Here is a 22074-nt window from a genome sequence, read left to right as displayed (position 1 = left end):
AGTTCATACATTTGTAACAGGTGATAAACCATTGGCTACCAATGGACTTTGACAGCAATGGCATTAAAGAAAGCAATTCTGCTGGTTCAAATGGGAGAACTACCCAAGCTGAAAGAACTAGAGTGAGGTGACTAGATGGGAACCTTTAGCACAAGCATGCTTAGACTCCCTCAAGTTTTAGTACAGTAAAAATCACTGCTAGCTACACTTTGATCAACATGAAGAACAGGATCTAATCCAGCTTGTCATTCCAGAGGCAAATATTAACAGAGTATTGCAAAGATTTCTCCTTGTACCAAAGGGAACCTGTTCTAACTGAAGCATACCATAAGCTTTATTTACCTAACTCACACTATCATGAAGTAGTGACAAGCACTATCACTCTATGCAGCACTTCTCCAGCTTAAATGCTAGCAAGTGCCCTTCCTTACTTCTCTTCAGAACAGAGATTTAAGGGCTGCAGTTAGATGTTCAAAACTGATAGGGCATACAGGATCCAGACTTGTTTAGACAGAGGGATCATGATGAGAACAAGAGGGAGAAAAGAAAGGTGTTCTGTTGACTGGGCAGCTGAACTTTTGTTGAGTACATACAGTAAATTGTCACAATACAATAAATGGTGCTTTTCTGACAGCCAGACTTACAGTATCTTAATGAGGAATAGAGCATTTTGGTGACTACTGTAGGAAATCTGTTAAGTACAAGATAATGTAACAGCCAAACAATTACTAGAAAAGTATGGATAACTTTGTGAGGAGCATGACAGTTGCACTGAGCAACCTACTTCTAACAAAGGAAATGGAAATGTGGTTACAGGACATTTTGTTGGGGAGTTGCACACGGTCAGCATGAGGTAGAGTGGAGAAAAGCCTGAATTCCTCAGATTAGGAACTCCACGTGGGAGTAGGAGCCAGAGCCCAAAGTTAAATGCACCAGAGAGGATATTCTGATTTTGATGTGCCTATAGAGTTAGTAAGGAACTAGCATTTCCCATTGCCTAGTTGTCAGCAGAGCCACAATGTGAAATTATACTCTTCAATGGAGTTGGAGAAGCAAGAGCTTAGGACTTCAGGAATGCTTCTCCACTGAGTTAGAAGAATGGCTTTGGACTGTGGATACTAGAAGTAAGCCCTTTTTTCAAAAAAAGCTAATACCAATCCTGTATATCTACCTGTAAAAAGTGTGAATGATCCCATCTTTTCTGTTAAGGTCGAAAGGCTAGAAAGCTAACCCAGGAAGGAGGAGATGTCACTCTACCCGCATTCAGAATAAAACATGTGATTTCATCAGAACATGCAATACCTACCAATAGTGAAGGCAGTTTTGGAGTAGGAGGAAAAAAACCATCTTCCATATCTTCTTTTAAGCTTTACTGGTGGACAGCAAGTGATTTAAGATTCTCTGGGACAAGGAGGCACAACGTTGTAATTCGATGGTTAGGATACTTATCTGAGAGTCTTGGGCTGTCTTTGTGTTTTATTGGCCAGCTGCAACACCACCATCTCTTAAAAGCAAGCTGTAACTTAACATCTCTGCAGACCTTGGTCCTGTAGGAACGAGTATGGTAGATGCCGTAAGAACACACTTACTAGGCAAAGCTGAAGTGGAAGGGTAAGTATATCTACATGATTAGGCACCAGCATCAGATTGGCAGGAACTGAATCCATTCTGGAATAGGCAGAGAACTGCAGGTATCAAAACTTTTTTTTTTTTTTAATCAAACAGGGGGGGGAAAAAACCCCAAACCTTAATTAGGTGACTGCAGTGAGAAGAGCCAATTGTCCTCTCAATAAAACCAATTAAGTTTCTGTTATTGATGGTAACAGATGCAGAGGAAGGTCTGAAGTTTGTTGACAAGATGTAAGCATGGGAAATATTGGCACACAAGTGCTTTATATTTCAAGTACAGCTGCAAAGAATAAAACTCTCAGAGGTATATCTGAAACTACTCAGGGACATTGTCAGCTAGGAAAGAGTAGGAACTCCTTTCTACCCAATTAGTCATACTGAAACCAGGATCAGAGTGAAGAGGTCTTGAGCTCCAAACAAAGCAATGGATTAGAAGCAGCTATTTAAGTCTTTATAATAGCCTGAGATGGAAGCTGCTATTTATGTGGTGGTGCAGCAAAAACAAAAGCATTCTGATAAACATCCTCTTTCCCTCCCCACCAAAAAAAAAAAAAAAGTAGAAAAAAGTGTGCATGTAAAAAAGGTGCAGTATATGTTTATTTAAAATAAGTACTCATACAGAAGGAAATTGATAACACATGGGAATTCGGTCAGATTCTTGCTCCAAGTTATCTTTCCCTCACAAAAAGTAATACAAGCTGAAGATTAGACTTGCTATTTGGCAATGTAAACGTTGCAAAAACAGAACATATTTCCATTAGGAGGTACTTTGTTACATCTTATTCTTGGCTCACCTCACCTTACATGACGCCCATAGTTAGAATATGACCATGAAGAGACCTGGAGACTGCAATATTCACAGAAGTTGGACCATGCTCAAATACACTATTTTTGTAATAAAACCAAACCAAGCCTACCCACGTGTAACAGGTGAACCATCTTTAGATTAGCTGTTAAGGTTTCAATTGCAAAAGCTTACACTTTTTATTTCATTTTGAACCATAAAATTCAGTCCATTACATGAGATAACGGATCACAAAGATGAAGCAATCTGCTTCATTTTCTCTGAAGTTACAGTTCAAAAAGGTAGATATTAAGATAGCTTTACACCAAGATCCAAGAGTCTCAGTGTTTAAATTACTAAAACCTGTGTAAACGGTTCAAAAGGTGTTGTGCACTGACTCCTGCCAGCAGCCAAGCACCCACACAGCTGCTCACTCGCTCTCTCCCCTCCTTCCCCAGCAAGACAAGGGAGAGAAGAGGAACAGCAAAAGCAAGAAAACTCACAGGTTGTGATAAAGACAGTTTAATAAGTGAAGGAAAGAGGAAAAACCCCAAAGCACCAAGTGATACAAAGGCAATCACTCACTACCTCCCACAGGCAGACTCCCACAGCACAGCCATCTGCCTCTGCCCTGTTTGTGCTGCAGAGGGTGACTCGATACGATACGGAATAGCCCTTTGGACAGTTCGGGTTGGCTGTCCCAGCTTCATCCCTCCCAATCTCCCGCCCACCCCCAGCCTACTCACTGTGGGGCAGAGCAGGAAAAAGAGAAAGCCTTGACCCTGTGCAAGGACCGTTCAGCAACAGCTAAAACATTGGTGTGTTATCAACACCGTTTTAGTCACAAATCTGAAACACAGCATCATATGGGCTGCTATGAAGAAAGTTGACTCCATCTCAGCCAGACCCAGCACAGAAAGAAGCCCCAAGAATTCAGCTATTAATCTGCATGAGATATATCACATCATAGCTCATTATTTGGAAGCCTAAAATCAAAAGCAAGTCACGTACTGTAAAATGCTTTCAGCATATGAAACTGTGTGCCAAATTTATCAAACCTGAAAGCAGTCCACTACAGTCAATACTATTCTTAACACTTCCAGTAGTGGCTTTGACCAGTGTATTTATAAAACAAGTAAGCCTAAGGCCCTCCCCAGGCATACAACTTTGTATTGGAGCTTGTGGGACTTGTGTCCATGTTATTAAAACTGATCTGTTTTCCTCCTACAGTTTGGATATTGGTATTTACTGTTTACTCCCAGCAGGTTGTAAGCAGTATTGTACAGTAGATATGCATAAATAGAATCATAAATTAAATAAAAAAGCTAACAAGGTGCTCAGAAAGGCAGCTCAATGACTTTTCCACTGCACACGAGAACTCAGTTTATGATGCTTGCTTACTCTAGTTCCAGGGGGAAAAAAAAAATTAAATATATAACATTGGAAGCTGCAGTTTCCATGCATCTCTCTCTTCTCCTGCCCATAAGTAAACATCCTGGGAATGGAGAGCAGAAGTGATGGTCTGTGGAAGTCAGCAGTGTCTCTTCACAGACCTCAAGAGTGTGAAACTCCTCAGTGTTTGTAGAAACTGTTCATTAAATCCAAAGTAACCCAAACAACAGTACTCCCAAAGACAGTAGTTTTTATTAATCTACCATGAAACTCACTTCTGTTAAGGGTAAAGGTGTTGAGCACCACGAATGTTTAACCCACTGAAAGCCTTCAGGAGCTGAGAACATAAACAGTGCATAGCTTTCTGGCACTTTCAGATGTTTAAAGGCAAATGCAGTCCCTCGTTACCCCTTTGGGAAACTATTCCTCACCTCCAGAAAGTAGGTAAGATGGTCTCCATAAATAAAACAAAAAAAGGCCACTGCAGACTAAGACTGCCCACAAAAATTAACCCGTAGCACTGAGAGAAGTATTTAGCAATTTTTACGTGCAAAGGCCACTCCTGCCGAGCAGTAAGGCCTGCCAGCGCCGGTCAGTGCTCGCAGCTCCGCGTTCCTGGAGCTGGGGCTGCTTTGGGGCTCCAGCCCTGGGGAAAGCACCTTCCCAGCAGCTCAGGAGCTCCCCTCCGTGCAGCAAGAGCTTTCTAGGAAAAACTGGGCTCACTTACAGTCAGATGTGAGCACGAACTAAGCCAGGTTATCTGCCCAGGGATTTAAAAGCAGCATTGCTCACCGAAGGGATCTGTCATGAGCTTGAGAGGCTAAGGCACAACGAGAGCGAGCGAGCGATGCCAGGATTTTCCATGTCCAACGCCACAGACCAAGGAGGCTCCATTTCCCAGTGAGCTGAAGCCACGTTAAGGCACATGGGGGGCACAGTGAACGCTGATAACGGCAGCTGTCGAATCTAAACATGACTAGAGATCTCTTTCTAATACATGCAGGTGACCCAAATTTGGGTTCTGGGACACAGATGAACAAAAAACCCCAAACCAAACACAACCCCACAGTTCTGTTTGAGGTATTAGAAATTTTACAGCTTGTGCACAGCTCTATCGCTTGCCACGGGCCTCGATGCAGATGTGCCAGAACCACCAGAATCGCTCAGGATCTGCCCTGGGTAGATGTTTCTTGGGCAGGCTTCAATCCCTTGAAAATAAACCGCAGCAAAAGCAGCAGCCCTCGCTCCCCTTTCCTCGCTCACACCTTCCCCCCAGCAGGTCAGGCTAGCAGCAAACAGGCATAGTCTCTATTCCACAGTGCTACACAGCAAGCAAGCTCACTTCTAAATATATCCAAATAGAAGTTTCTAAACTGCAAAATAAATACAGTTCTTACTGTAAGTTATGCAGCAAAATGTAGGTTATACCTAATATTTCATGGTAAATGTAGTGTTATTTAACTTTTTTCCTTATCCTCAGTGTAGCAGATACAAGAGGCCCATTCAAACAAAATTAAGACTTCCACAGAAAGTAACAAATAAGTTTACTTTCTGGGTTTTTTACTCCCCGTCATAACGAAGTAGTGATCATCTTGCCTGCTCTTCATAGGAGGACCTTTCGACACAGCAGGCGTTCCTTTGTTACACGCTGTTGCCGATTTTCCCTCAGGGAGAGCCTTCTTGGCCGCTGGGGCCAAGCTTTCATTTGCTTGCAAGTTTTTGGTCGAAGGCTGACCTTTTGTGGAAGGCTGTGCTGGCTTTTTGGTCACTGCCGCTTTGGCTGAAGTTTGAGGAAGCCGTACAACGGATAAGGGAGTGCGTTCAGGAGGTTTGGATGAAGTGGGTCCAACCTGAGGGGGTTTACTGACATTTGGCTGCTTATTGACAACCGATGATACGGTTTTGCTTGTGGATACCAGCGTAGGTGGTGACTTTGATGCTTTGCTAACTGCAAGGGAAGGTACAGAAGCTGAGTGTTTTAGGACTGAAGCACTTTTCAGGTTCCTTGCCAGGTCAGAAGCTGTTTGTGGAGCTTTCGGAGGATGCCGAGACCCAGTTCCCGAGGTCTGAATAGCGTTTTCAGAAAGAGGTTTTGCAAGGAGCTGCTGAGAATGTGCAAACTTGGCAACAGCACGCAGGTTTGTACCGGGCGGCCGAGCAGCCCTCGGAGCAACGGAATTCACTTTGGTTTTAGGGACAGATACAGCTTTACAGTTAGCAGGGACACGCTTCTGCTTCGAAGCCATCATTTCAGCTGTCCCAGGCAAGTCAGACGGCTGTTTTTTAGAAGACGAGAGGGCAGGATGCAGCGCTGGCGCCGGGGAGCCCTGAGGCAGGGCGAATTTCACCTTGGGAGCGTCGGGGGACCGAATACGTTTGCGCAACGTTTCGGAGTGAACAAGAGCCGTTCTCGCTCCTGCGGGCGAAGATCTTTTGTTTACAGGCTGTGAAGGAGCAGAAGCTGGTGAGTTGTGTGCAGGAGACTCCAGTTTCTTGGCAGTACCAGTTAATGGTTTGAAAGGAGATTGCACGCCCGTCGCTGAAGACCCTTGTAATTTGGATCTGACGGTCAACGACTTGGCTGTGGAGGACAGAGGCACTGGCGCTTTTGGTGATGCTAGGGCAGGGGACTGAGGACGTTTAGATAAAGCCTTCTTGGCACTGGCCCCCAGAGCTGAAACAGGGGTAGCGGGTTTCGATGGCTGCTTTTGAAACATATTGACGGCTGACATGGGATTCATAACAGGAGGCTCCTGAACTCTAGCTGACGAGCTGGGGATGCTGTCACTGGTGATCCCTTTCTGAAACGCCAGGATTTTTTGTTCCAGAGTTGCAAACTGAAGCACTCGGCACGGATCATATTTAAGCAGAAAACCTTGAAGAGTGTCCCAGCCTCCACCAACACGTACCATCACATGCTTGCCATGTAGCATCTGAGAATGGAGGAAGAGGGGGTGGGAGCAGAAGAACAAGAGAAATTTCTGGTTTGTTTTATGCAGCATTACATCTTCATCTGACATTAACATCTATTGAAATTGACTAAAAATAGGACCTCCTTTCGCTTAAAAAAAAAGAAGAGAGAAATTACGTGATAAATAACGTTTATACTTCCCAATTCTTTTAATAGATAGTTTCCCCTGCAGAGACAGTCATTATGTGTCAGGAAGTAATGAAAGCATACATACAGAAGACATTTTAACCATTCTGTCAGCATCTTTATTTAGTATACACAGTTTTGGACACAGGTTTTGTTCAAATTATGGATGTCCTTGTAACACAAACTCTTATGCCTGCTGAAGAAAGTGCTCAACTATCCTGCAAATTATAAACCCCAAGAGTCCAGATTTTGAACAAGCAACATTCTCAGGATACTCTAGGATCATCCTTATTTATATTGCAACTCGTTACTGAAATTTTGGAAACACCACAGGAAAGCATTAACTTAGTTTGGTGTGGTCGTAAAATCAATGGCTTTAAGATCTAAGTAGCCACACCTATTTTGAATAGAGGATTGGATGACATGGTGCCCCAATATAAATCATTCTCTCATTCTAAAATCATACCATAAAAATGAGGTATTCTACTTAAAAGCCTTTCTCTCCCCATTATGAATGTAAATTGGAATTCTGAGAAACTACTTACTCTTATGAAGAGTATTTTATCTCCCAGCCTGTAACGTCCCTCTGATAAGTATTCAATTGAAAATCGATGGGAACAGCTGCAGGGAGGATCTTCTGCTATATGTTTAACCTAGTTATAAAAATTGAAAGCATTTCTTAGTATTTTGACAGAAGCATATATTTAACAGTTTATTGAGATATTTAATACAAGAAGAGATACTGATATATTCATCCCATAATCTAAGGAAAAACTAGAATTCTATTCCCTCCCAAGAAAATATCAGCTACATAAGGCTTCAAAATGTAGGATAAAAGATTAAAAGAGAGAACAGTATATACAAATATTTTGATTTGTTCTAATCCAATTTTCATGATTTCTTCAATTTTAAATTATTTCTACTTTCATTTTTAAGCTTTGTCCATAACTCTATGCACAGTAGCATCACTTCCAATCACAACCATGTAAAGACACTGTTATGGTCTCCAGCAATTGAAACAAGGGCCTGGGTCTCTCCTGTGACCAAATCCATTGCCACACCTGACCCAGGGATACTTCAGCATTCTCCCTAACCTTTTGTAAGGCTTTTAAGTTAACCTTCTATGTGACACCCAAGGAGGAAACCACTGAAAAAAGGAGAAAGGTAGTCCTCAAATAAGTCCAGGGTTAGAGAAGGTGTGCCTCTTACAGCCACTTAGAAATTTAACAAATTGGAAAGTCAAAACTATTGCTAAGCAGGGAAAATAGTGAGAGTTTTCAGAAAGAGTGAGGATCTGGTGGCTGACATTCCCAAAGAAGTAGTAGTTTTACATTACAACACAGAGGACCTTTAAAATAAATGAATTTTAAGGTCTCAACATGCATTTTTGAGCAAAATAGGAAAGTTGTCATCATTCCTTTTGGATCAATTCACAAGATGTACAAATCATTTCCTTTTCTGCGTACATATTCATTTCCAAGTGGTACAGCTACAGAGGTTTTATTTAAAGTCTTTTCCAAAAGAGTTTCATCAAAGCTTACTTTAACATTTGATGAAGTTTTAGGAAAACATCAAATTGAAGAGAAGCATATGTTACAGTCGTAGAATATTGACACACCAGAAAAACTGAATGAGAGTATTTCTTAGACTCAAAGAAGAAATGAAGGGCCAGGGGGGTAGTCAAGGCAAGTTATATGCACTGAGGCATTAACTCCAAAACATATAGGACACCATTTTGCTTACATTTTCAGAAAAAAATAGTTGTTCGAAAGAGGTGCATACCCTTCTGTTTTCTATTTAAGGAGGCTCACAAATATTAAATGAAAACCAGCCTATGCTTACTGAGCCAGATCATACAAGTACTAAACTTAAGAGTTTGATGTAGAGCCCACTTCACCATAAATAAGCAGTACTTACTGCCTCATCTAGCTCCCCATGGTGACAACATGACTTTGCTGTGCTAATAGGTGATGGTGGTCCAGAGGTCATCAGCAGTGTTTCTTCTAGCTCAATTTCCTTCTCTAGTTTTACTAGTACAGGAGGTTCAACTCCATACCTCAAATACAAAAGTAGAGAGAGTTTAATTGCTAATTTACTAAAGAAAACAAGAAGAAACAGATGATGATAAACATGCAAAATTCTGAGCGGCTTGACTGACAGGGAACAGCACTAAATCAGTTGTAGAAATAACTGCCTTGATAATCCAAAGAAAAGGAGCAGCTCTGAGTTTCTAGCAGAAATCCTTCCTAAGGTGGTCTTGGAGCTCCCATTCTCTGGTACATTACTGCCTTCTCAGCAGTAAAAATATTGTCAAAACCACACAATTTAGGTCACATCCAATTTAGATAAACTATCTTTAAAGCTTCCAGCTCTGCACTAGAAATAAATTAAAAGTCTAAATTTAGAGAATGATAAAGAGATACCTGCCAAAAAGCTTAAGAAATAAAAACATTATAACTGTATTTAATGTTCAGTGAGTTCTTCCAAGATGTACACATACCTATAAGCTGAATGTAGCATTTAAACATACAGCTATAAAAAGCAGTGTGGATCAGCACCTCTCCATGAAAAGAGTCTGATAAATATTTGAAAAAATACTCCTATTGTACAATCGTCCTAGAAAAGCTACTCATTACTTTCTGTGTGGAATTAACATCTACTGCATTGAACTTAATGACTGCAGATTGTCTTAACTTTGTCTTAGTTTTTACTTAACAGAATGTGTTCTTCAACTTCTTGTTAGGAGCATGTGCGGATCACATACCTGGATACAATGCGCCCAATTTCCAACAGACAAAGATAGACTTGTCTTGGATCCTTGTGCAACACTAAAAGGGAAGAGAATAAGAGTGAATTACAGCTCATACCCTACTGTGGGGAAGTCTGTGCAATTAGGTACAGAGACAAGGAATAGATGACTATAACTTTGCCAACATTCTACCCAGAGGCAAGCTACATTATCATGGATAAAACTCTATATGCTTTCCAAATCTAATTTTCTGTTCCATAAAGTGTTTAAACCCATCCTGATCCTGGCACTCCTGAAATCAAACTCTTCTCTACCTCTCAAGAGAAATACACATTATTTGGTTTTATGCTGTTCCTTCTTGATGTGAACTGGAAAGAAAGAGATCTGAGAGTTTTCCCTTCCCTATCTCCAAATACATTATTGCAGTCTTAAAGATGAAAAGCATTCAACAACTGCAAACAGGAAAATACACTCCATCTGTTTGTGCTCATGCATGCAGCCACAGATAGGCACACACACTCTACAGGTGAAAAACCGCAGGAGAATACGCTGCAAGGGACCTAGGTGACAAGTGGATTGCTATGCAGCCAGTCAGCACGAGTGGTTTACACCCTTGGCTGTAAAAGAATAATCTGGGTGATTGTTACCATTTCAGTAAGTAACAGATCTTTTTTCTTCTCACTTTAAAAGTTCCGGATGCCAGCAGCGTCCATCCATATGGCCGATTCACCCAGTTCCATGAGACGATACCACTTCGCCAGTGGCAGCTCCCCTACCCCATGCTGTACCCTCATTTCACCTCTCCCTATCAGCTCCCCCTCCTGCCCCATCCACCCAGAGCTTTTCTGCAGAATTGGGTATCTTTGTGAGGCTGTATCTGTAAAGGATCGTCAAAACCCCTGACCGAAAGGAGGTGGTGAGAGCGACGTTGGTTTAAGAGACAAACACTCAGATAGCCAAACAGCGTGAAGATGACTGTCACAAGTCTTCTGGGGTTGCTTGACAACTTTGGAATGAAAATATTCAATTATTTCTACTGCCGTACTGAAGAATGGAAGAGGCAGAAGGAAAAAAAAGTCTGTTTTGGTTTCTTGAAACTTCCATCTTTAGGCGTGCAAGGAAAAGGAATAAGAAACAAGGCCATGAACAGAGAAAGAAAATAGTGTAAAATCTCACGCACAAGCAACTACTTCCTCCTCTGTCCCCATACAAGCCTCAAAATTGAAATGCTTTCAACACGTTCTAAAAACAGTTGTATGAAAGTTTTAGAAAACAAACCATCCCTGTACTTTCTTAGCCAACTAGGAATACTGCCTAATAACTCAGAAACCAAAGGCTGGGAGAAAGGTCATTCATCTCCCCTCAACCCACACACAAGGCGCCATTCTTTCCCCCACCACCATCAAGTATAAGAAATGGGAAAAGCTGTAGATACAATTTTCATATGATGTAACATTTATATGAACAAGTCTGGCTTTCTTCACACCCTGCAGTAACAACATTCAGTAGAAACTGGAAATTCACTCTGAAGAGAAACCTAATGAGCCAGCTCTATGTTTATAGATGAAATCTAACATCCTTCTGATGTTCAATTTGATATTTAAAATGACTTTGCTTTAAATAAGACTGAAGTTGTTTCCTAAAGTATAAGCTGAGTATGAAGTCAGATGTTCTTGTTTACATCATCTACTCCAGTTTGTAAGTCTATTTTTTAAAATAGAATATTTTCTAGATTATGAAGGGTAAATCTAGAATAGAAAGTCGACATAGCCATAATCTAAAAGGTACTAGATGTCATTTAATCCCTTTTTTGTGCATGTGTTTGTCAGCTGTAACAGAAGGGGTATAATTTGCCTGAATCCAGAAGAGAAAAATCCAAATATACCCCTAGCAGAGACCAAGACATTTGTTTTGGCTTGATGTCAAAGGGCATCCCATGATGGCTACTCTCCTTTTCTGCTGTCTCAGGAGCCACTTTATTTCCTTCACAGCCATCCACACTTTACAGGAGGTGTTGCTATATGTATCTGATAGGGAAAAGACAATTGTCAAATTGTCTTTCCCTTATTTCATTCATAAAGAATGGCTTGAAAGTTTGATGGAGAACGTCAGTGGAAAGAACGTTTCATCAAGGAGGCTGCAAGTCTACTCATTTCAACTGCCAAAAAGGCTCACAGAAGATATTTATGCCATAAAGCAAGCTTGTGTCAAGAGTTACAATCAGACTTCAAAACACTTCTTTGGCTACGAGCAAAAACCACAGCATTAGGAAACCCTGTCTCCTTATCTCAGGGAAGCTAAACAGGTTCTAGTTACCCATCCACTCACAGGAACAAAGATGTTTAAGCAATCCAATTCCTACAAGTTGAACTGAAAAAAATACTAAAACTAATTTTCTTATAGCTCAGTTCTACTTATCTGTATTTCATGGCACTGAAAAAAGGTACACTCACTAGTTTAATCAGAATGAGGCAGATGCAAATGAGGATGTTTTCTCAATTATTTTAAAAGATGGCATCCAGTAGAGAAAGCATGGGCAGTCCAACTAGCAGGAAGAGGAGCTTGAAAGTAAAGCAGTTAATGAAAACAGTCCCTCCCATGAAAATAGCATTAAATGGCACAAAGACTTCAAGAAAATCTAGTAGATATTGTGATGAATTCATTTGATTATGGAAAACAAAGGTACTTTGCAATTTTTTTGCTATTCTGCTGAAAGGCAGATATTTTGCCTTTTTTTTAAAAACAAAACAAAACAAAACAGTATTTGGCTTGCCACAGAAAGGTTTGCATTAATTAATTTTTACTGACATAATAGCTGGTAGAAGAGCATTTAATTATTTACCACGCGATGAAAGCACGATTCCTCTTAATTAGCCGTCAAAAAAATTTTATTCCATCTGGAAGCATCAGTCTAGAAGCTGTTTGTTATGAAGGACAGACTGTGCACTGGGGCAGGCATACACACAGTTGGCAATATTTATTTTTATAACTATCTTATTAAATGGGAAAACACAAATGGTTTAGAGTCATGTCAAGTAGGTCCTGAAGTAAATGTTAATTACCAACAGACTGTTGCCACTTCAGGCACAACGCCCTGATGTAGTGACCAAATTTAGCAGTCATGAATGCATTATTCTGAGGGCTTTCTGCAACAAGAATGAGCTCTAATACCAAATAAAGGATCTTATTGTGAGTTGACTCCATGGCCTTGTGGTCTTCCCGCACAGGGAAAGCAAAACCACGCTTTTCTCCTCTGTTTCTCAGCAGGCCTTTTTACTGAAGGAAAACATGCGAGTTTGCTGCCCAGCTGTCACTCCCCTCTCCATCCCGCATGGCGGCTTTTAGAAGTTCAGAAAAGCATCATGCAAGGTAGAGAAGTCACTGAACTGATTTGTCAAGGCTTTTACTTGAACGCTGCCTTAAAATAAATAAAAGCATTAATAGCTTGGAAGAGACAGGCACAGTCGTGACAAAGGTTTCAAAAGACTAAACACAAGAGATCTCCCTGACTGGGTAGTTAGCCACATAGAGATCAAAGCAAAGCTTACAAAAAGCTAGATTTACCTAAGCCTTCAGATTCAAAGAGGTAAGTCTCATCAACTCCAATGGCCCTACACCAGTTAAGAAAGTTGGCTGTATTATCTCTGGCAAAAAAAGATCCTGACGGAGCATCCTTCTTACACGGAACTTTTCTCATAGGAAAATTCTGGCAAGGGAAGAAAACAAAAAGTACATTGTGCACATCAACATTGCCAACAGATTTCAAAGCATATTTGCAAAGGAAAATAAACCATGAATTCAAGCAGTTAGTAACTATTTTGTGTCACTGAGTGAACAATCCTTAGCTCTGCAGCCTCTCCCAAAGCTGCTATGGACAGTTGCTTCCCCATTTCCCCATATGCTGGGCTAAAAGTCTTAGTGGTGGTTTCACAGGTCTACACAGTTATTCCTCGCTCCCAAGCTCTGTTCACAGCAGTAGAATAAGCCCAGAGAGAGAACCTCAAATCAGATAAACTGTACTTGGCTGCCAGATTTCAACATATTAGAGCCCATTCTAGAAAGCAGAGGGAATCAAAAGGCAGTTTCCTTTAAAACAATTCAGTACTTTCTTTGTTTTTAAACTGGTAACTTCAAAACTAAACAAACAGTCCAAAGGTACACAAGTTCCGCATCTTGTCCTCCTTAAAAAAAACCCTAAGGATTTGCAGCATTTATATAAATACCATTTGGCATCCTAACACTGCTGTCTTGTCCCACCCTCAGTTAATAATAATTCTAATATTAGGTATTGTATTACTTACCAGTAAATATCCATATTTAAAACTACTGGTTTACTGGATAAAACAGTAGAAGGTAAACACGCACACACACACAAAAAAATGGTTTGGATATGGTGAAACAGTTCCTCCTGCCCCCAAAGGAAACACTACCAGTTAGGGCACATTAGCTGGTGATCTACTGTTTGACAAATCCAAGCGTTGCTGTAGCTGTACCAGGTACCTGCACATCAAACACACGCTACCTGCACCAGCCTTACACGGTTTTATACTCCAAAGTGACACATCACTATTTTTCATTGTACAAACACAGACTGCAAGTTGCTTGAGATTCACGTTTCAGCTCAGCCTTGGTTCCTAACAAAAACACTGAAGCCCATCTGCAGGTGCATCTCAATATGGGTATTTTCATGACTAACCTATATACTAGAGTTTAGCCACCAGTTGCTGGAACAAAACATTCCACCAAGTGCCCAAGGATGTCTTGTCCAACCCACACTGACATTATCAGGGGAACAAACTCCAGACTTGGACTAGATCTTCCTCTGGCAAGACTTCTACTGAAATCAAACTAAAAAACTAGTAAGGACATTAGGATTTGACTAACAAAGTGCATAAGTCATTTGTTGCGTAAGGACAGTTTATCCACCTATAACGCCAGACTTGTTAATCCGTCTCTGGATACACAGCACATGCTTTGGGAAGCCTCACTCACCTGCCTTCCTTTTACTACTACTTACCATTAAAGACTTTATATATGTATTAAAAAAATCACAATATGACTCACCCTTAAGTTATTTGAGCTACAACATTTTTTAATTGTGTTTTGAAGAACACCGACCAATTGGCAGAGTAATACCCCATTATCGAGTTCTTCTAGCAGTTGTTCTGCTTTGATTTCTATTCCTAAAAAAAGAAGGTCAATATTAGAGTTATTCCACAGAAGGTAAAGAAGTTTCATGTGAACTTAGAGGCAACTCAATCAGCATTCTATTCATCATATGATTTACTACAGTGTTAAAGACTGAAAATTAGTAGAAATATAAGTAAACAAAATCAAATATCCCCTTAATTAGATTTTAATTAGACTAACAAGATTCAGAAATATAAATTAGAACGATTAATCATCCTACCTCTAAGAGGTGGCAGCTAATAAAAACCTGAAACCGAAGCACGCATTTTAATGCGATTCTCCTAGCCATTCAGGCTCAAATACACCAGATCTTAATAGTATTATAGATATTCAGTGTCAGCACTGACTGGAATATTGGAAAGCGCTTTGAAATTTATTAGGCAGTGATCTATTTTTAACCTCACCCAGCAAGCCAGACAGCCAGATCGACAGATCTTCTTGCATAGGCACCAGCGTTGCTTCATGCCGCACAGATATCCACTGGTCGTACAGGCACACATCTGCCAAACCCGGCCCGTGTCTGGGCGTCAGGGGACTCCGGGGACTTAAGGGAAGGTCGTCTCCAAACCACACCTGCAGAAGATTCCAGAACGCCGAAGACAGCGAGCTCCAATATTTGCAGTCAGATGACAAAGACCTGCAGTGCTGAACTGTGCTAAAGATCTATTATTCAAAGAGTAAGTGTTCATTCCTCTTCAGATACACCGAACCAACACAACAGTCGTCACCAACGGGGCAGCTCTCAGTAGTAACTCCCGTATCAAAAGTACTACTACTTTCCTTCTCCTGACTTCTTTGGATTTAAAACTACATACTTTCCTGAATATTAAATACAGAAAAAATGCATTAAATTTGTGGGGTTTTTTTCCTCAGCACGTTTTAAGTAACGAAATCTGCAGTTTATCATATAATTTACTACAGACTACTGATTTCTCTGATCAGACATTTTAGAAGCATTTTGTGTTTAAATCATTAAAATGATGTTGTTAAAAGAGGAAACATATTCCCATGCAACAACATAACACGCTTCATGAACATGAATCCTTAGCATTTCTCTTAAGGATTGCTTATTTTCAAACTGAGAGGTACCGTTACATTTCAAGGAAAGGACCACACTGAAATTTCGTTTACAAAATCCCCAGAGAGAAAGATTCCCTCTGGTATTCTTAACTACTTGCTTTCAGATCAGGAAGTATGTGTGCTTGCAAAGTACATTTATTTATATTTAAGTGATTAACTAGAACATAGGGGTTTTAAAAACACCTCTTAATCATCAAGCAAGTTTTTAAATAATCTCAGCCTTTGACTTCAAAACCTTCTTAGGTAATAGCACTTAGAAAGAGAAAGGATAACCTGCCTGATCTAACAATGGGTTATCTATCTTGCCACATTGCTCTATTTGTAAAATGAGAAAACTTACTTTTTTTTTTTTTAACTAGAGATAACTCTGGGGATTCTAGCATATCATCTGCTTCAGGGTAGATTTTTGTATCAAAAAAATAAAATAAAATTATTACACAGCATTCAAACATTACTAAAGGCATTTACCTGAACTGCATTCTGCATGGTCACCTGCATTTACATTAGTTTCTCCCCCTGGGGAAAGAGAAGAGAATCTTTAATACCATCCCTCCTGCTTTCATGAAAATCCCAAGAAAAACCCACCAGTGCTTTTCTGGAAAAATAAGAACAAGTTGAATCGGGAATGGAGGGGGAAAGAGGGAAGTACCTTAGCAGCTCAGGTTTTGATCCAGTATTCAGTCAACTTCAGTTCTCTGCCCTTAAGTAAAGCAGCAGTTATTACAGCACAAAGTAGCAACTAACTTCGTATGCATAAATAATACTCAAAGGTTTGCATGATTTTAAGGAGCTGCAAGGCATTTACTTTGCCAAAGAGAAATAGAAATACTTCAAAACATTCTTGGATTTAACAGTGTTGGCATTCACCCTTTACTTCTAAGCTATCACAAGCGTATCTTGTACATGCATGCATACAGACATATGCATCCTGAGTTTATATTAAATACTTTGAAGATTATGAAAATCTTAAAGCAAGGAAATAATTTTGAAGAATGAGATTTCTTCTTGCATAGATACGTGACAGAAATCAATGTTTTTATTAATTTCTGTTGGGATTTTGACTTGCCAGGCAGCTAGCACACACCTATGGTTTCAATAGAATGCTGCAAACTATTCCAGCAATATGGTTATCAGGACAATTCCCTGGCAAAACAATCCTTAAGGAAAGTTTTAACGGAAACCTGGTCAACCCTTTCTCTCCTGAAGCCAGCACATTATTTTCCAGCAATGCTTTCAATTATGGGAAAACCCAGCACAAACTCTCCATGAGGCTGGGCATCACTAAGCCTCTCCATGCAGGCTCCAGGTCTAGAGATGCGCAGTTATTACCCGGTTAGCTGCGTACGCGTACCAGAAGGAATTTTCATAGCATAAGTCTCCACAGTGATAGTGGAGGGCATTACAACCTCAAAATGTATCTATCTGTGTCTTAAAGTCAATTAAAAACAACTTTCTTGCTCTGTTACTTAATAACTGCAATAAAACTTGATCTGATTAAGCTGGAAACCAGATTGCAGACATTGTCAGACAGTTTTAACTCATCTGTTTTCCTTTAAAAATAAATAACTTCCCTCTCTTGTCCCAGATGTTTAAGCTTTATATGTAGATGGCATTCTTCTCTCCTCCACCATCTGTTGCACAACCTGGCCTTCCTACACAAAAGGCCAAACAGCCCATCACAGAAGACCCAATTCTCATAAAAATTCTCCCCCTTCCTCTTACCCAGAAAGCAGAACGGTGCCGTTTCCTCCCCGTTTTTCCCTCCCACACTACATAGGGCCACACATGTCAGGCATTTCAACCAACTTACCTCTACGACCAGCAAATAAGCAACCAGTTTGTTTTTGGGCTGAAGCCACTTCCTTGTACCAGGACTGCTAGCACTTCTCAAACGTTACCAGAGACACTCCAAATGATATCTTTCCCCCTCCTTTTATTTCTAGGGGGAAAAAAAAAAAAAAAGAAAAAAGAAAGAGGAGACATAGTCTCCTTGATGTCATTTTTCCTTCTATGAATGAACAAGGGAAGGGCAGTGTATATACCAAGCATTACTAATGAGCATGTTATGCTTCCCACAGCTTTGTCCAGGGGAATACATTTTCCTTTAGCATAAGAAAGCTATTGTCTCAAGAGAGTTGCAGTAAGAGGCTTCATTGATTAAAAAAAATAAATAAAACAGCAGAACAGCCAGTAGAGAAGTTGGTCTCATTAAAATAAGGAGCTCCATATAGGCTAACAAGAGCTCTAGCATACTAACTGCCAAGGGAAAACAAAAGGCAGCCTAATTCACAGGGAGGACTCAAAACATGAACAAAGAAAAATATTCACACAACAGCTATCACAAGAATGCTCAGCATCTGCAGTTTTGTGGCATGCCTAACAAAAACTAGTCTTAAAAAAAAGGAAAAATAAAAATAAAAAAAAGATTGGGGAAAATTGTGGCATTTGAACTTCAAGGGCCTGCTCTTCTAAACCAAGTTATTTTGTAAGCCCATATGCCAAAGGGCTCTCTAGAAAGTCAAACAGCTTCGCTCACTGACAGGGCATCTAAATAACACTTAACAAAACCCCCTCTGATCATACAGACTACCATGCATGAGTTTTGAGTTGAGAAATTAATATAGTAACAATTACCCATTTTCGGATCCCAAACAGTCCAGCTTTGAGATCGCAGGGAATACAGGTGAACGTAGCCTTATCACTTACAGGGAGAGGCGCGGGATGAAGTCTGGCACCTTCAGGTCGTCAGCCTGCAAAGGTGCAGAAGGTGCTGTGGTGAGGCAGGTACGGCAGCACCAGGTAGAGTCATAACCAAATCTGACTTCTAAAACCAGTTGGGTTCCCTGCATCAAAAGGCTGTACATAATGAAGCAAGTATTTGATACTGAATTCAGGCAGCTCCAGCTAGAACCGTATCAGTTTCTACACCTGCCAGTTTTATCAACTCACCTTCATTCAACAGGTATTCGGTGCTCAGGGGTCAGAGTCGTGAAAGAAAAGACCCCGGAATGAAAGTGGACTGTATCGTGTCCCATGCACAGCCTCAGGCCATGCCATTCCCATTTCCAGGCCAGCTGACCACCCCAAGGTCCCTGGGAGGGCTCTTCTACCCCCTAAAACAGGGGAAGCACCAGAAAGCAGACACTGATTTACTGCCAGACGGGCGGTCAGCCCCAAATGATGTAGTGGGGAAGGCAGGAGCTGCCTTCAGCTGGCTAACTGTCCAACCTCCAATAAAGGACTAGAGCTATGGATCAATGTCAGGAAAGAGGCGAGAAAAACGTACCTATCTACTGACACGTGGCGTAGGGACAAGCATTTCTCAGGAAAGGGGGTGCAGGCACATCCCACACCTCACCCGCACAGGACAGCCTTCCAAGACCATAGTCTGCCTCTGCTCTCCGGAGGGATGCCCGCCACCGTGCCCCCAGGCATCAGAGAAACAGCAAAGTCAGCAAATACTAAAGCACTTTACGCAAATTCTTCAGGGTGCCACACACACGCTCTTAGATGCTACACGAGATAGACTGCTTACTATCAGTTGTATCAGGTTTTACAGATCATTCATTGGGGCCCAACCAGCAAGACATGCTACACTAATTACAAGCCATACTGTAGCACGAGATGAACCGGGTCCAAGAGCCATTTTACTTGACTGCACGGTTTACAAACAAACAAACAAAAAAGATCCACAACTCCACAGATATCTAAAACATAGATGAAGCAGCCAATGACCCCGCTTAAGTGGCACCTAAAGGGATTCACAGACTCGTTAAAAAGCCTTGGGTTCACAGACTCATTAAAGAAACCTTGGGTAGAAACACTTTTGCATCTTCACCCTGTATTTAAGATATATAACACATCATCTTCTATTCCATCAACACCCAAAGGCAGTCACAACAGACTAGCCCAGAACAGCTGGAAACTGTAGATTAGTCTTGACAGTACCTACCGAGACGGACGTTTTTGAACACTCCGAAATGAAAGAAGCTGTCAAGTCAGTATCTGTTGAAACCTACCACAGTATAGCCAAGATTTTTTTTGGTACACATATCCCAACACGCAGAAGAAAAGAGGTAGGCACAAGAAGAGACATCCGCAGAGCGCTGCTCTCTCCCTCACTACAGCAATTACAGAGCCCTTTTGTTGCATTACTGAGTCAGCAGGTGCTCTGCTTCCCTGGGGAGGCCTCAGAGGCACAAAAGAGAAAGAACCAGACTAGTCAGTCCAAGGTGATGGGCTTTAAGGTGGCAACCAGCTCCTTACATTAGGGCTCGCCGACCGCTCTCCTCGGGGACCGCCTTTCCGCACCTTTCGGTGCCAGCACGTGGCAGCGAGCCCCTTCCAAAGGGCGGCAAAGGCCTCGGGTTCCCCTGTCGGGCAGAGAAACCCACCCGAAATCAGGGAGGAGCACTCCATCCCAACAGCTGGAGACGTGCCGACGGCTCCTGTACCACAGGAGCATCCAGTCTGGGGAGAGGCCGGTTAACGCCGCACGCGTTAGCCCGGCCGCTCGCTCACGTTCACAAATTCTGCCCTCCCGTCTCCACCCCACGCTTCTTCCAGCAAAGCCGCGCTGAGGGGAGCATCGCTCGACGCTCAGGCAGCGGGCTGGCCACAGGCGGGAGGAGTTTGTTTTGACTTGAATATAAAACCCTGTCCTATTATGAAAGATCCACCCAGTACATTTAGAATTACGAATGCACGGGCCAGCTATGCCTTATAGGTCCTAAAGGTATACATGTACTTTTTCCCATGTCTCGATCTGATACTATGCCAAAGGTGACACGCAGCATCCCTGGAACGCAGCCAGCTTTTGGGCAAAGAAAGGAGCCAGACGTTTTTTCGGCTTACTAAGCAATACAAATGAGTATTTTAGCCAGGAGCACTAGGGCAAATCTCCTACAAAAACAGCACCGCATCCTCAAACGCTTGCGTGAGGCACAGGCGAGACTGGTTTGAAGGCTGTTATGCAAAAACCTTCCCCTCTCCCTTCCCCAGGGTGAATTTCCCGGCACTTCGCTTCCAACACCCGTGCCAGAGCGGATAACCGCGCCGGGTGGGAGCTGCCGCCCCCCGACAACGGGCACCCAGCCGACCCCAGTAACGCGCTTAAACCCCAGACCGGCCTCTACCCCCGCGACCTACGAGGCTCAAACCCGTTTTACGTCGCTCTCCCCCACAGACGGGCGGAACCGACCGAACGCCGCAAACCCCGCACCGACCCTGACAAGCCGCGCCCGCTCTTCCCACGGCTCGGGCGCCCCTCATCTCCCCCGCGGGCCGGCTACCGGGTCCGGGGGTACCACCACACCGTTCCCGGTGCGGGGGAAGCCGCGCTGCCGGGCCCCGCACCGCGGGACTTACCGCGACCCGCGGGACTCGCCGCCGCCGCCGCCGCGCTCCACCCGCCGCCGAGCACCAGGGCGCCCCCACTCGCCCCGCGCCGGCCGCTCCGTTCGAAAGGACCAATCGGCGCCCGAGGGGCGGGGCCTCGCCCTCCGTCCTCTCTTCCCGCCGCCGTCGCGCGGGTTGTGTGGAGAGGAGCCGCCCGCCCGGCTTCCCTCAGGGAACGTCCCCTTCGGTGGGACACTGAGCGCTCTGGAAAACCGTTCTGCTTCCCTGGGGTGGTGGGAGCAGGGTGCTGGGAGGACGGGGAAGTGGGGGGGGGGGGGGGGGGAGCGGCTGCCCCACCGAGGGGGCTCAGGGGCTGAAGAGAGGCCTTTTCGCAGCAGGGCCAAGAGCCGTGTCCGCGCCCGACGCCTTTCCCCGGCTGGGCAGCGGTTGGGAGGTGAAGCACCCTGGGCACAGCAGTGTCCCGGTCCTGTCTGGTTTCACCTTGCTGGGAGCGGACCCCGGGCAGAAGGAAAGCACCCAGCCTGCCCTGCAGCCCCTCGTGGCGTTGGGGAGCCCACCCCAGCCCACCCCGGACAGACCGCCTTGACCGTCTCGGGGACGGTGGCGGTGGTCTTCGAGAGCCGCCGAGCACCGGCAAGGCCGTAAAGCGAAATAACCCGGGATGCGCTTCCACAGAGTATAGATACTGTATAGTTTTTACTTCGAAATAATAACGCGAATGAAGTTACACGTCTGTATCACGAGAAGGGGCGGTGTGTGCGTGTGGCTGTTCTCCATTACGTAATTTTTTGCCTT

General features: G+C 42.9%; 1 protein-coding gene across 2 annotated transcripts; it reads right to left on the bottom strand.

Annotated features, from left to right (window-relative positions):
• Positions 1 to 2208: 2208 nt before the first annotated feature.
• GAS2L3 (growth arrest specific 2 like 3) lies at positions 2209 to 21332 on the bottom strand. 2 transcript variants are annotated; one of them, XM_049792360.1, is made up of 11 exons: positions 21289 to 21332; positions 18556 to 18671; positions 17732 to 17860; positions 16390 to 16437; positions 15246 to 15414; positions 14716 to 14834; positions 13216 to 13357; positions 9667 to 9730; positions 8820 to 8958; positions 7448 to 7555; positions 2209 to 6738 (listed from the first exon to the last, which is right to left on the bottom strand). In XM_049792360.1, exons 4-11 carry the CDS (start codon positions 16417 to 16419, stop codon positions 5350 to 5352), a joined length of 2160 nt encoding a protein of 719 aa, XP_049648317.1. In that variant the 5' UTR covers positions 16420 to 16437; positions 17732 to 17860; positions 18556 to 18671; positions 21289 to 21332; the 3' UTR covers positions 2209 to 5349. The 2 variants fall into 2 exon arrangements, with proteins under 2 accessions (XP_049648317.1, XP_049648318.1); XM_049792361.1 differs by lacking the exon at positions 21289 to 21332 and having other exon boundaries at positions 18628 to 18672.
• Between the last annotated feature and the right edge of the window lie 742 nt (positions 21333 to 22074).

This window comes from Accipiter gentilis, chromosome 34 (genome assembly GCF_929443795.1).
Source record: "Accipiter gentilis chromosome 34, bAccGen1.1, whole genome shotgun sequence".
Classification (NCBI taxonomy): Eukaryota; Metazoa; Chordata; class Aves; order Accipitriformes; family Accipitridae; genus Astur; species Astur gentilis.
Note: the sequence above shows the minus strand (reverse complement) of the source record. Positions and strands in the feature narration are given on the sequence as shown.

Excerpts from the sequence above, each read along its gene's own strand:
- GAS2L3 (XM_049792360.1), bottom strand. The coding sequence starts at position 16,419 with ATGCAGGTGACCATGCAGAATGCAGTTCAG. Across the intron at positions 13,358-14,715 it reads GTAGCTCAAATAACTTAAGG|AATTTTCCTATGAGAAAAGT; the intron begins GTGAGTCATATT and ends TTCCCTTGCCAG. Across the intron at positions 9,731-13,215 it reads CTTTGAATCTGAAGGCTTAG|TGTTGCACAAGGATCCAAGA; the intron begins GTAAATCTAGCT and ends CTTCCCTTTTAG.